Below are 15,069 nucleotides of genomic sequence, written 5' to 3'. Positions count from 1 at the left end.
ACTCAGCCAATCTTCTTAACACATTCGTTCACGCATCCTTCAAATACCAGAACGTGTTATCTACCGTTTACTAATTATTTACATTTCACAAACTTTCTAACTCCTAATCCAGCACACTGCTGATGCTGGGTGTGATGGAGGATTTAAAAAAAAAAAAGATGACTCTACCTTCAAGGGATTAAAACAATACTTCCTTCCTTTGAACAGGTATCACAGCCTGCTTTTCTCCTCTCTGATGGCAAACATTGGTTCTGTTCACCTCGCTCCCTTTTGGCATCACCTGTGGCTGGTGAGGGTGAATTCTCCAGCTCCGTTCTCAGCACCACGTCCTCTCACACGACTCCGCCAGTGGCCCCTCCACCAACAAAAACGCCGGTGAGCTCCTAAACAGAGTATAAAGGCTGCTCTTGACCCTACAGCCACTGGAGCTCTGACTCTGTTTTTTCTCCCAAAGCAAACTTCTTCCACACTCTCTACCAACAGCTCGCCTCTGACTCACTCCCAGCTCGTGGTACCCTGAGCTGTGACCCAGGTGCCACAGCAGCCCTCTTAGCAGTCACCAATGACTTCCCAAATTACTAAGGCCAAACTCTTTTTTTCCCCAAGTCTCACTGTTACTTTATTCTCTGGTCAACTCTCAACTTGTGTTTCCTTTACAAAGATTTATTTTCAATTACGTGTGTGACCTAGGCTATTGGAGGTCACTTGCCCAAGGTCACAAGCAGGCATCAAGTTACAGAGGTGCACACAGTGTCACCAGCACCCAGGCTCTTAACCACTCCTTTGACCTGCTTTTCAAAACTGAACCAAAGGCTATTCTGGGGGAGAGCTGTGCCCACACCCTTCACACTAACGATGCCGTCTTCTGATGCAGGGGTCAGCAAACCCTGTCCCAGCGGCCAAGTCCAGCCCATCACCTATTTCTGTAAATCAGGTTTCCCTGGGGGCCGGTCACACTCCTCACTCACTCGCTCACTCACAGGGGTCCAGGGCTGCTCTCACACTGCAGTGGCAGAGACGAATCACAGACACCGAGACTGTTCGGTCCACAAAGCCTAACATTTTTACTGCGCAGCCCTTTCCAGAAAATGTTTGCCATCCTCACTCTAACCAACTGTCTTTTAGGCTCATCATTGGCAAATCTGAGGACAACAGAAACTAACTCACAAATTTTCAGTGAGAACTAAGGAAGACATCAAATCTGGAGTAGTCTGATGAGAGCGGGCACCCTGAAATATGAACTGTGGTCCAATTCAGGTTCTGTACTCCGGCATTTATTTAGGGGGGAAAAATCCAACCCTTCTCTGTCTCACCATCATGTCGCTTCGTCCTTGGAGGTTTCTGCTCCCCCTGCACACACCCCACAAAAGAGGCAAAGGTCTCCTGTTACAATCGACCTCACAGCCTGTTCCAGGAGTCATTTGTTTCTGTTAGCAGCTCGCCATTCTCCCTTCGACCAGACTGGGATCTCTGGAGCCATCCTGTGTGTCTCCACTCCTGTTATGCTCACTTGCGAAGTGCTGTTTATTCAGCCCACAGCACAGCTCCCAGGCCCCACCGCTGCACATCCCCACCGCCGAAGCCCAGCCCAGCCCCACTCCCTCGCTCGCGATCATCCCAGTAGCCCCACGATTCATTTCCCACCCCACTCTTTGTGCCCTGTATGTAAGTGTCAGGCACGGCAACTTATTTTTTTTTAACAAAAATATCCTTTAAAAATTATACAATCGTTATTCTAGTGGATTGGAAATAACATTTCATTGTGGTTTTAATGTGGATTTCCAGATGTCTGATGATATTGAATGTTTTTTCACGGGCTTATTGGCCACTGGTATATTCTCTTTTCTGAAATGTAAATTTATGCTCTTTGAAAACTTGAAGTATTGGGTTGTTCATCTTTTAATTATTGGTTTATTGAAGTTTTTTACATACTCATGATACAAAATCATCAGATGTATGTGTTGCTAATTTTCTTTACCAGTCTGTGGCTCACTTTTTCATTTTATTAATGAGGTCTTTGATGAGTAAAAGTTTTTAACTTTGATGAAATTTTTTAAAAAAGACTATTCAATACTGTGCCATGACCCACTGTGTTAAGTCCTCAGCCTTGCATTCAAGCTGATCATGCAACATGATCCCAGTGTACACCTCCATGCTAACTTCACACTAACTTTCTCGGGTCCTTCCTAGGCTTCGCATCCTACATTAAGCACTGACAATAAAAAGACAAGAAACTCACCTCCTGTCCTCGAGAAGCTCAGAATCTAACAGGGAAGAGGGACCTAAAGAGAAAAAGAAACACCCCATACGAAGTGAGGTGTTTTAGGAAAGGTCTGAACACGCAGGTGTGAGCAGGAAGAGAGCGCAATAGAGCGATCTCTGCCCCAGGGGACAGAGGGGAGGCCGGCTACAACGGCTCCACTACCCTCAGAGAGGAGAGGGATTAAAGCAAGAGTGCGGAGTGGGAAGGGAGAAGAAAGGATATAAGACAAAGGCTCCCACCACTTCTCACCCTTTTCCCCCCAAAGCAGTGGTTTTAAACCACAGGAAATTTTGCCCCTCAGGGGGCACTCGGCAATGTAAGAAAACGGTTTTGATTGTCACAACTCGGAAGAAAAGATGCCACTGGCATGAAGTGGGTGGAGGACATCCCATATGACACAGGACAGCCCCCACAACAAAGAACTGTGCAGTCCAGAACGCCAGCACAGTTCCGAGGCTGGGCAACGCTGGTCCAGAGCCACAAGGAGCGGGAGCACAGGAGAGGATGTAGTTGCGGTGACTCCAGGGTGTGTTGGGATGCTGATGATACAGTGATGGCAAGGAGGAGAATGAATCTTGCCCCCACTACCCTGCTCAACAAGCCAAGGAGGAGAAGGCAAAACTGAACAGAGGGCAGAAGTCACTAATAAATGCTCCATGTTCCACACAAGTGAAAGGATAAATCTGATTGTCCAGTCAAGACAACCAACTGCGAGGGAATGGAGAAGACAGGGGACAAGAGGCCGGAGCAGAAGCTAACAACACTTCCTGTTCCACCTCATCCAACTTAATGTGTGCTCACCACACCTGCTACTAGATGTCATGGGAACACACAGAGATGAATAAATCATAATCCCTGCGTGCGAGAGCACTGGGTTTCAGTGGGGAGGGTCAGGTAAGGACACAGTTATTAAAATAAAAGGGAAGGTAAGATACACGTCCTAAGAGAAACACACAGGGGTTCGAATACACAGATATTGCAAAGACTCAATTACGTAAGAAAGGACAATTCTACTTACTATCTTCTGGACCTTCTAGTGAAAGAAAAAAGTCATAGGGCAGTAATTTCTCTATTTTTGTTTGCAAAACTATAAGAAACGTAGCTAGCAATATGAAATATACGTTACTTCCTAATAGCCTGATTGCTAACAATGTCCTAATAAGAACAAAGCAGGATACTGCTATACTGTCTTCCTGTAGAGATCTGACTTCCCTTCGAGACCTATGAAAAAACTGGTTCCAATATCCTAAAGTCCTGCACTGAGAAGCTCTTAGCTGGGTTTTTTTTTTTTAACTTTGGGTGGGTTTTATTTCTCCTGAGGTTAGAAAACCATCCAGAGGACAGCTCTTTAAATATTCCCCTCCAAAGAAGCCTCAAAAACAACACGAGAAAATAGTTAGAGAAATCCCTAATGGTCCAGCCAACATACATTTTTCATAAAGTGATTATCCTCCTGCAGCCTCAGCTTCCTAAGCCTTTTCCCCCTCCTATAATTGTTTTCCTTGTAGGCCAGGCAACAATTACCACTGCTACAAGGCTGAGGAGGTTTGCAAGCAATATATTTTACAATACATAAGTGTAGTGCCTCTGATATCTGGTGCTTTTATCACTAATTGCACTATAAAATACGCTATTAAAACAGGGACAAACAAGACTGTAAAAATCACATAATGGACCGTGACCACTTACAAAAGTCATTCCTAAACGTTGCCACACCACTTCTCTGTCTGTAATTTTCCAGTTACATGGTTATTTTTCAAATAGCTTACTTCTAAGGGATACCAACCGGAAAAAGGATATATTTGGAAATTACTTATCAAATATGCTTGCCCTTAAATATACTGTTTCATACATTTTCTCAAAATTAAAATTATACAGACATAAAATGTGCTATGAACACTGAATTCCTAGGGACATTTACATGATCTCTTGGAACAAACTACAGGCATGGAGAATTTAGCCTGTGATTTCTACTCAAACTTCAGAGCACGGGACCGAAGGCATGGAAAGAAACACAGAAGGATTTCATCATTCCAATCTACGAGACATGCAATATAGCGAAGCCAATAAAACATTTACGTCTGTGGGAAGAACGGAATGACCAAGTGTTACTGCCAGTTACTGGGGAACGGGGGTCAGGGGGCTGCCCGTCGCGCGTCACGTGCCAGCAGCGCTCACTAATTCGCGGGCAGATTCCCAAGCTTGCAGATGAGCGTTTCGACCTCCCCACTCTTTATTCATTAAAAAACAGGAATTAGGAATATGAGGGAATGCAAATAAAAGTAACTCTAATGAACACTTGGATGGAAATGGGAGTTTTCAGTAGTGACTTGTGAAATACGGGGATTGGCTCTACGTTTCCTTTACCCATCACCAGAGACAAACTGGTTCTAATTATACCACAGAATACAAACGCCACAGACCAAATAGTGGCTAGCCCCTACAAAACTAAAGATGAGCAACCAATTAATGAACTGGGATGGTTTGTTCTTTCAGTACGCTAATGTTCGTTTAACGGAAAAAAGAAACAGATGCGTGGGTTTTAAGTGCCAGCAAGGAACGTATGACCGGGCTCAGGTCTCAGTACAAACACCAGCCTGGGTACAGGTCCACCAGACCGAGTCTCCGACACACTCGTCAATCCTTATAATGGCCCCATTTTACTAAAATCAGAACCTGCTTGTAAAACCAGTTGATGGACCACAATTACAGGCATCTTAATTGTACCTAAATTAACATGTTTTTCTCCTGGAGACATTAGCCAGTGCTCAATCTTTCTCAAAAGGAAAGCTGTCAGAAAGTCAAAAAGACAGATCATGTGTAAAAAACTTGCTCTCACTTCAGGAACTGAAGTCACTTAATTCAGTAGCAATCCTGTTAAAAGATGTTTAACGGTTAGAATATAATTTCCTTTTTCAAAATGCCAAATACTTATAATACTTACACGGGCCAAACCTAAATAACAATGAGAAGCTGACTTTCCGCCGGTGTCATCTGCCAAAATTATTCCCTAGGACACGACAAAGCTATGTCACCAACCAAAGTGAAAAGGGGAATACACACGAGCCCACGTACAAAACTCACTTTGTCGGATGCCTCAGAAGCCAGGAGGTTCGTGGCCAGGGTCTGCAGCTTATGATGGGCCACATTCTTCAGAGCAGCGAGACTGCGTCTCGTCATAGCTTGTTTGAGGTTGACTGCGGGGTGGCTGAGCGAGTCCGCCGCTACAGGGGCGGCTTCATCACAAGCATTCAGTATCTCTACGGCTGTGATGCCCATCACGCAACGATCCAAGGCACCTGCAAGGCAAATGTATGTTCGCGAATATTACACGCACCATAAAATGTTAAATGGCTTGTGACAGTAAGTGCAAGGACATTTTTTAAGTGGGAATATGTTTTAACGGTGTCTCCCAGAAACATCTTCTTGAACTTCCTTCCTCTAACGATCTCCCATGTAGCGTCACCTGTATCATTTCCTCTCACGTAAGGACCCTACCACAACGCCTCAACAAAGTCAAGTTCAGGGCCAAGATTTTAACGACTTCCCCTAGGCTTTTCTCCTTTCTTTCTACCTCCAAAATGGCCTCCTTGATCAATCCACACCATTACTCTTACTACAGACGTGAAATTCTATGACTTTACCTTCCTCTAAGTTGTATATCAATCTTAAACCAAACAAAAAGAGGAAGTGTTGCTACAATTCCTGAAGCTTTTCTTTCTCTAGTACACAACACTGGAAAAAAATATAGCTTCTCATTCTATCTGAAAACTTCTTGACTGTTATTCTTCACACCCAATCAAATGCTCTTCGGTGTGTTTGTGAAAGTAACTACTACGTCAGCTTGTAGCCACTTCAAAGCTTCTTTACTTGGCCATACTCTCCATTTATCCCCATCTACGCATCTCGTGTCTAAGTGAGGATGCAAAGTCTCCGACGAGGAGACAGCCTTTCTGTGGACTCGGTTATGTACAGTACGCGGTGTCACGTTAGGCAGAGGAGGTTCTCATTGTAAGGATCTGCATATACTTTTTGAAGATTATAATAATGACAATAAAATGATAATGGAGTTTATTTGGTTTCACTGAGCATTCCTCCAGAGTCAGTCTAAAAGAAGACAAGTCAGTTTTGAAAAATAACCAAAGAGAATACTAAGAACTTAAATATCAACAAAATACAAAAATTTTACTGTGATTTTGAGTTGGTGCCCAAACATCCAAACACAGGTAGTCTTCCCAATGTTAAATGGTTATGCACATGCCGGGCAGGTCTGCCCCCCATTCCTTAAAGATGCTGAACGCTGACTCACTGTCCTCGCTCACGTACTCCTAGAATAATTCTTGGTGGTTTCGGTATTAACATAAGTCAGTTTATTGAGTGTTGATCAATATATTTTGGAAGGCAAAGCAAAAGAAGGAATTGTTACCTGAAACTTTTTGTGTATGTGTGAAGAGGAGAGTATGTATTCACTAATGGGATTTCAATAATGTTCAAAGGACGTGAACAATTAAGAATAGAAATGGGTGGGACTCATATGAAAAGACATCATCCTCACTAATAAAGAAATCCGAATTGAAGCAAAAATGAAATATCACTTATGTCTTACTGTTATAAGACATTCAGCATTCTTAAGAGTATAAGGAAACTAGTAAAATACTTTTAGTGTAACTGAAAATTAGCAACTCTTTCTTGACAAATTCTATTAAATTTAAGATTCACATTTCCTTTAACACAGCAATTCTCATTCTAATATTTATATTAAATAAACATATCATATATAATATAAACTTGCATATATGCTATCAGTAAGTATATACCATAACTACACATATATACGTAGGTATATGTGTGTATTTGTATATACACACACCTATTATGTATACAAACTACACACAGACATATTTACTGATTACCTTATTTGTAAATTTTAAAAATTTTAAAAAGTAAATATCTATCATTAGTATACAGGTTCAATGACCCTACACACAAGAAATACGAATAAAACTACAATCAAAATGCTCAAAACCAAAATAAGGGAAAAAACTTTAAAGCAACTAGGAAAAAAACAGACACAACACATACAAAGAGAAAAAAAATAAGGGAGATTTCTCATTGGAAATAATACAAGAGACAGAGTATAAAGGAAAAAAAATGTCAACCTAGAATTCTATACTCAGAAAAAAACCTTAAAAATTAAGGTGAAATAGTTCTTCAATCATCCAGAAGCTGAAAGAATTCATCACTCATAGACCTACACTACAAGAAATATTTAATATTAGGCAACAGGAATGAAAACTACAAGGGTAAATATGTAAGATTTTGTTTTTACTATTCAAATTTCCTTAAAGTCTAATACACTACTTAAAGAAATATGCAAATAGAACGAGCAATGTTCCCAATGAGTAAAACCCACGAGCAACAGCACAGATGGTATAAAAGACAGGAAGTGGCCGAGAGCGGCCCCATCATTCTGGACCAGAATTATTCTTTACACAGAGAATGTGGTCTGTGTACATGAATAGCAGGAGATAAAGACAAAGGTAGGAGGGTACCACACCGTAGAGGACCTTCTCTTAAAGGCTATGTGACCTAAAATTATGGGGTTTTTCTTACCCATTTAAGACAGTGGCATAAACCAAGTGTTGTTTTTTTACTTCCTAAAATTGATTTGCCAGTAGTGTAAGGATGGGTTAGGAGAAAAAATAGCCCTGGCTGGTGTGGCTCAGTGGATTGAGCACCAGACTTCGAAGCAAAAGGTCACCAGTTTGATTCCCAGTCAGGGCACAGGCCTGGGTTGCAGGCCAGGTCCCCAGTAGGGGGCGAGCGAGAGGTAACCACACACTGATGTTTCACTCCCCCCTTTCTCTTTCCCTCCCCCTCTCTAAATATAAATAAATATAATATTATTTTTTAAAAAGAAAATACTATTTTAAAAAAAGAAGAAGAAACAGAAGACAAAGAAACCAATAAAGATAGGGCTCTATTTTTTCACACCTATGCTAAGTTAATGATACACTGGAAAGAAAGGAGGGAGGGCAGGGTACCTAATGGGAAGGGCTTAGTAATTAATTGCACAGAAGGCTCGTAAGGGGAGGGTAGAGGTAGTGAAGACAGTCGTATTTCTACTCTAACAACTTCTTCCTTCAATATTCCAGAGTGAGTCATCCAGAGGGGGGAACACATCTCTCTGATTATACTTGGTTTTACCAAGATTTTCAAAAAGTATCATTTTTTAATGTTTTTGGTTATCCATGCCTTATATGCCCTTTTAAATAGAAATAAACATATATTAATTCATAACTCTGTGCTACATGTTATTTACATAATAAAGTTTAAAAAGACGAACAAATGCATATTAATGAAATAAATGCAAAAACGGAAATATTTTCAAAAACCTGGAGGGACAGAGAATACATTTTAAAAAATGGTAGCAGAATGAAGTAAACTGACAAGACTTCATACACTAACTTGTACTAATATTCGGCAAGCACTCCTGGTGTTTGCATTTGTACAGAAACACCTAACAACTGTCCTCACAGAAAGAGGCTTATGATGTGAAAATCCCTTTCGTTACCCAGTGAAGATGATAAAAATGGGCAGATGCGAATGCTGTTAGGCTTGGTACTGTTCAGATAAAAAGAACATCTTGTAACATCAGTCATTACTTAAAGCATGCCACAGTGTCCCAAACAGACGGGATTCTGACCTTGGCAAAGACCTGTGGGAAGAAGGACAAGGCATGCTTACGGGGAACAGGACAGGTGAGATGTGGCTGAAGCACAGAACAGCTCTGGGTGGAGGCAGTGGCCCACCTTCAGTGAGTTCCTAAGTGGGAGCGGAGTTTCATCTGGCCACACCCTGCGGCTTGCTGTGTGATTCATCTTCTAATTACACAGACATATGACAGAAGAACAACTGCCATGGCATCCACATCACTCTTGCATTTAATAAAGATGACACATAAAGGAACAAAAGATTCTGGACTTCCCTCTCTCTACTTAAGTTTTACATGACGAGCTCCAAACTCATTTCATTAGGAAGTAAATACTGGAGATAAAACTACCCATCTTAAGGGGAAAACAATGAAAAGAAAGTGCTACATAAAAGTATAAAGAAAATAAATTTTTAAAGATTTTATTTATTTTTAGAGAGAAGGAAGGGAGGGAGAAAGAGAGGGAGAGAAACACCAATGTGTGGTTGCCTGTCGTGCGCCCCCTACTGGGGACCTGTCCCACAACCCAGGCCTGTGCCCTGACTGGGAATCAAACCAGTGACCCTTCGGTTCGCAGGCCGGTGCTCAATCCACTGAGCCACACCAGCCAGGTGCTCGATCCACTGAGCCACACCAGAAAATACATTTTTAAGTGCTTACAAGGTAGAAACACCGGTACAATTCAACAGCGAACAGAAAATTACACACTGTGCAGGCGCAGTTTCAGGGCAGCACGGCTCCGTCTGTAAAAATGCGTTCCCAGGACACGCAGAAGAGGGATAAAGCACCTCCTCAGAGTTTTAATACATTTCATACATCAAACTTGGGCTGAAACTGATTTATTTAGCTTCATTCTTTATTTATTTAATAAATAAATAAGTTTAATAAATAAATGATGGCGATACCTCCCGGATGGGTCTGACTGCCTCCCTGGAGGCCTTCACATCACTAGTTAAAGCCTGGACAGCAAGAAGGGAGAGAGAGAGTTCACACTCCCTATCGTGGTTAGTACCCAAAATAAATGCTGCTTCTCCCTTGTTATCGCAATTTAACAGTCCTATTGACTAACAGTTTACCAAAAATCCTCCTGAAGGTCAGAATTCTGAGTTTTCAATATTATATACTGTGTAATCTAAAATGGGCTTAATTATACTAAGCTAATTATAGGAATAACATCCTCCAGCATGCCCACAGGGGTCATTGGTCATTTCCTTCTAGGGAAATTCCTAGAAAAGTAACTTTGTCTTTAGTAAGGAATATAAAATTTAAAGTATCTGAAATATTCAAGTATCATTACTTAGGCATACGTCTGAAAAAACTCAGGAAAATTATAAATACTACCTTCCTTCATCATATTTATTTCATTTTTAGAAGTCCTAGACAAGTTTACCATGCTTTTGTATTTAAGATATAACAATTGTTAATTAATATTTTTAGTATTTCAAAAGAGCATTTTATGCATGTCATTCTTGCTATAAGAACTTTATTCCGTATTAATTTCCAAAGAATATAATTCTAAAGGTCATACCTTCCCAAGTTCAACGATGTAACAAGTTAAGCAGTGTGTTTTAGTAACACACCTGCATGTGCACACAGAGAAACTCACATGAACACAAGCACACACACGTTATGTGTACTGCACCACAGGTGGATATTGTGACGTTTTATTCTCCCAGCAACATTATAAAATAGGAACCCTTCTTGTCTTCATTTTACAGATGAAGTTGAGGGACAGAAGTCTAAGGACTTGCAGGTCACAGTGCCGGCGAGTGCTCAATTCTAAACTCAAACTCAAACCTTTGCCTCTAACTCCGCAGGCAGAGGCAAACTCGGTGTAGTTAGTTGGAGGGGTGGACCAAGTCAGCAAACCCAAAACTGTGCTGCGCAACATACAGGATGTAGCCAAAAGACACTGAAGTATGCTTTTCATGCACTCAAAACTGTGTATGTCGTACGACGGCAGTTCTGGCTTCAAAACGCACAGAAATACGACGAGGAAGAAACATGCCAAAATGTTAGTGTTTACCACTCAGCAATGCAATCTGGGTTCATCTTCTCTAATACTGTTTTGTCTCTAAAATTTGACAAAAGGTATGAATCTCCTACACGATCAGACAACAGAAAGGAAAGATACATGCAAAAGCCTCTTGACACCCCCAAGAAGACTCCATCTTGTCAAGGCTGCCTTCGCTCTGGCAGTTAAAGGGAGAACCCTGAAGGAAAAGGTCGCCGAGCCTACGGCCCTCTGTTCCAGCAAAAGTTAAGAGAACTCCGACTGCACCACAGCGCAGGCGGAAATGTGTATATGCTGTGATTTCAAAAAGACCTGTTTCAAACAAACGAACGAGTAAGATGAAGTGAAGGAAAAACATTTAGTAGAAATATTATACAGTACAACTAGGAAAGAGGTTTTAGCCACTGGCATGTGATTACTTAAGTAGGCTAAAATGTGTTTTTAAAAGCTTAAACTAATAAACACATTTAGGTGCATACTTAAAGACCTCCAGGGACAAGGAGATACTATGTTTAACGTGATATATCGCTGCCTGTACTTCTAAGCTGAGCAGCGCTTGTTCTATATTATGCCCTATACATAACATCTGTGAACCTGAAACTTTAAATGCTCTCTCTAGAACTTAAAACTTTCATTTCAATCACCTCCTACTATTAACTGCCCAGTATTGATTTTCTGCTATTCAAATAAAAGAGGGTTTTCTCTTTCTTCCACTGTTTCCAGATCTGAGACAAAAATGGTTTCTTCATCTTGCTCCCATTTTGCTGCATGAATTACATAGAATCACTGATTTTTTTTTTTTTGGTCTATTATCTGTATGTCTGTCCTAATAGGTATGTATAGAGTTTTCAATTACACCCCTTTAAAGACTGGCCAGCCCCACGTACTTAGCGCAGCACAACACTTAGAAAAAGCAGCGATCAAAAATAAAAGTAGCCATCTTGTGGCATTTCAGGGCTTTTCCCTCATGTAAGAGATGTTTAATTCCTAGGAAATCAAATGGACACACTTAGTGTTCGAGTCTCTCTCGTATCGCTCGCTCTTACCAGTGTCCATCTGCCAGACGTACACGGAGCCGTCCGAACACCCCACCACCAGGTAGTCGTCAGGGGGCCTCCACTTGATCACTTGAATGGGGAAAAGATGACGAGATGCCAGCATAATGCACTTTCTCTCTCGTAGACTCAGGAGTCCTACTGAGTGGTCACTGGCCACGGAGCAGACGCAGTGCTGCACTCTTGCCTGAAAAGCAGAATTAACCTTAATTAAATTTAGATTCAGTTCCGGATAAAAGGGATCCTACCCTCCCTCCACAACTGAAACCAAAATTAAGTGCACAGTCACTACTCCTGAAAACCAACCACAACATCTGGTTGTGTTGAAAACACGTTCCTTCATATTACACGTAAAACACCCGGTTCAATCATCACAACCCTCAAGAAAAAAAACTAAATTAATCCTAGATTACCGGTGGGAAAGACGCTTTGGAAAATCTGCTGTTAAGTGTGAAGCTGACCTTACTAAAATGATTGCTATATATGAGCAGGCAAAGCTGGGGGGGAAAAATTGATCTGTTGTTATGTGTTCTCTTTCCACAGTATGAACTTGCCTTTGTTAGCTGCCGGGGCTGCTTTCCCCGGCGCTTCTTTCTGTTTGCGACTGTCATTTAGAGCCAGGCCCTTCCCTACTCCTTTGCTCAAAAACAATGCCCTCGCAGTCCCTCTGCCACAATCGTTCCTGAAGGAGCGCAGATATTCTGTATTATCTGCAGACAGGCTTCACGGCTTCTGTCTATAATGTCAGCCTGTGCACCGCCTCCCCCACACACAATGGCCAATTAAAACATTCCGCTATTCCTTTTCCGCTCGTCTCTAGTTTGGGCCCTTCAATGCCTTTGTAGAACAAGATGAAATATAAATAATTGAACAAAGGTGGTAAAGATTTTCCACTAGCAACAGAAAACAGAACCCACGACCTGGAAAAATTAAACATTAAAGTCTTTCACTTTTTGAGACAATTGATAAGCAATTTAAAACTTAACTTTTCTGGTGACTTATGAGATTATGCTTTTAGTTCATACTAAGGTGAAACCGTATGAAAACAGCTGCCTTAAAACTCGTAATTGTATATATTGTGGCTATTTATTGAGGAAGAGGCCCACTGCTCTACAAATACACTACCTCTTCTATGGCACCCAAAGGGGAAGCCTCTCAAACCCCTAAGCAGAACAGCCTGTTCTCTCTCAGCTGGAGAATGGCTCACTGAGAAATGCTGACAGACAGCATTTTTTTTTTTAAAGGGAGGAGGTGGCCAAATGTACAGTGGGAAACACAAGTTACGATTGTTTTTATCCACAGAACTTCCAAGAGCCTTTAACATGCGGGTGTGCATATAATTATCTGTACAAGAACGACACACTATCACTCACCTCCAGGTTTATGTGACTATGGTAATCTTATAAGAACTAGGTTTTCTTTTTATTTTTTTCATTTTCTTTTTATTGATTCCAGAGAGAAGAGAAAGGAGGAAGAGAGAGAGAGAGAGAAACATTGATGTGAGAGAGAAACATCGATCAGTTGCCTGTTTCACACACCCCAACTGGGGACAAGCCCCAAACCAGGCATGTGCCCTGACCGGGAATCGAACCAGGGACCTTTTGGTTTGCAGGACGATGCCCAACCTACTGAGCCACACAGGCCAGGGCAAGACCTAGTTTTTGAAGAACACACTTTGGGGAAAACTGCTATGCCTAGTTCCTTTTATGTTTTGGCTACTCAGGTCTCAATTTTCTATCCACAGCAGCACAAGATCTCGGACATACATTTCTGCATGTGGAGTCTCAGTGGTCTCCTCTCTCCTTTCTTCTCATTTTTTCCACCATGGTTGGCTTTATTTTTAATCCTACCGAATAATGTTTCTTTTTTTAAACAACCTAACATCAATTTTTGAATGAAGCAAAACATTAATAAAACAAAGATATTAAGATTTACCTATTAACTTTTTCTTAAATTTAGGTATTTTAGTTTTTTGTTCCGTGTTTGCTTTATTTGTACTTTTTGTTTTATGAATGTTTTAAATGCTATAAGAAACATAGCAGGTGTTTACTGATTTTAAAAGTTAAAACTAAGTTCAGAAAGATCATGTTATAAACCTTTATTAAAACATCATCTAGAAGTTTCTTAAACAAGCGTTTGTTAAGCTTACTTAGTTCATATTTACCAATAAGCATTCCATTAAGACACATAACATGATTTCTGTCTTTAAAAAGATGTATTAAAGAATGGGGGGGTAGGTGACTTACGGCACACGAATATTAGCTTTAAAATTAAGTAATAAATCAAAATAAAGTGACAAACTACAACAAATTCATTTAAATATAGGCAATGTTAGAGTAAAGCAGGGTAAAATACATACCATAATAACACACGCCTTTATTTTCAGTTATTTCACACTACATAAAATATTTGTGAGTTTCACCCAACATGCATTGCTAACCCAAGATAATACAATGGATGCTTTGCATTTCTACAGATTACCACCAGTGCTGGCTTTGTATTTATCAAGTATATCCATCATTCAACTTACAAAAAGGGACGATATGCCACATTAATGGTTAACTACTATTTCCAATTTTGCAACACTAATCTGCCAAAAAGTGGTCATTTAATGTATTTCTTTCATCAGAGGAAACAGAAATCTAACAGCGATCTTTCTCTTTGTGTGTGACCAACTGAAAGAATACTTCCGACAGCCCTGGGCTCTAAACTTACCAGAGTGATCGCTACATTAGTTACCCAAATGTCTCATCACTGTGTTGTGCACGAGAAACCATACAACACAGTACGTCAACTGAAATTGTAAAATAAAAAATTAAAGCGAGTAATTCCTAAACAGCATTCCTTTTTCATCTGTTCACACACTTCAACCGAGCACTGATCTGCCCCAGCATGCACAATACCCACCACTATCTTTTATTCCGCTACTTAGACTCAAACTCTCCAAAATCTTCTTTAAAGTGAGCTAATTCTTAGTTGAAGCCATCCTCCTAAACGAGCCTGCTTGCTAGCCCCAAGTCCACTG

The 15,069-nt window shown here is 40.9% G+C and overlaps 1 protein-coding gene across 3 annotated transcripts in view; it reads right to left on the bottom strand.

The window, feature by feature from the left end:
* Positions 1 to 15,069, bottom strand: part of WDR7 (WD repeat domain 7) — a 287,924-nt gene that overhangs the window by 226,667 nt on the left and 46,188 nt on the right. For all 3 annotated transcript variants that reach the window (XM_024580302.4, XM_024580299.4, XM_024580301.4), the window contains exons 13-14: positions 12,036 to 12,231; positions 5,348 to 5,562 (exon numbers count right to left, since the gene is read on the bottom strand). In XM_024580302.4, the coding sequence (XP_024436070.2) occupies positions 5,348 to 5,562; positions 12,036 to 12,231 (411 nt within the window). The remainder of the gene's footprint in view (positions 1 to 5,347; positions 5,563 to 12,035; positions 12,232 to 15,069) is intronic.

Source organism: Desmodus rotundus, chromosome 10 (genome assembly GCF_022682495.2).
Source record: "Desmodus rotundus isolate HL8 chromosome 10, HLdesRot8A.1, whole genome shotgun sequence".
NCBI lineage: Eukaryota > Metazoa > Chordata > Mammalia > Chiroptera > Phyllostomidae > Desmodus > Desmodus rotundus.
Note: the sequence above shows the minus strand (reverse complement) of the source record. Positions and strands in the feature narration are given on the sequence as shown.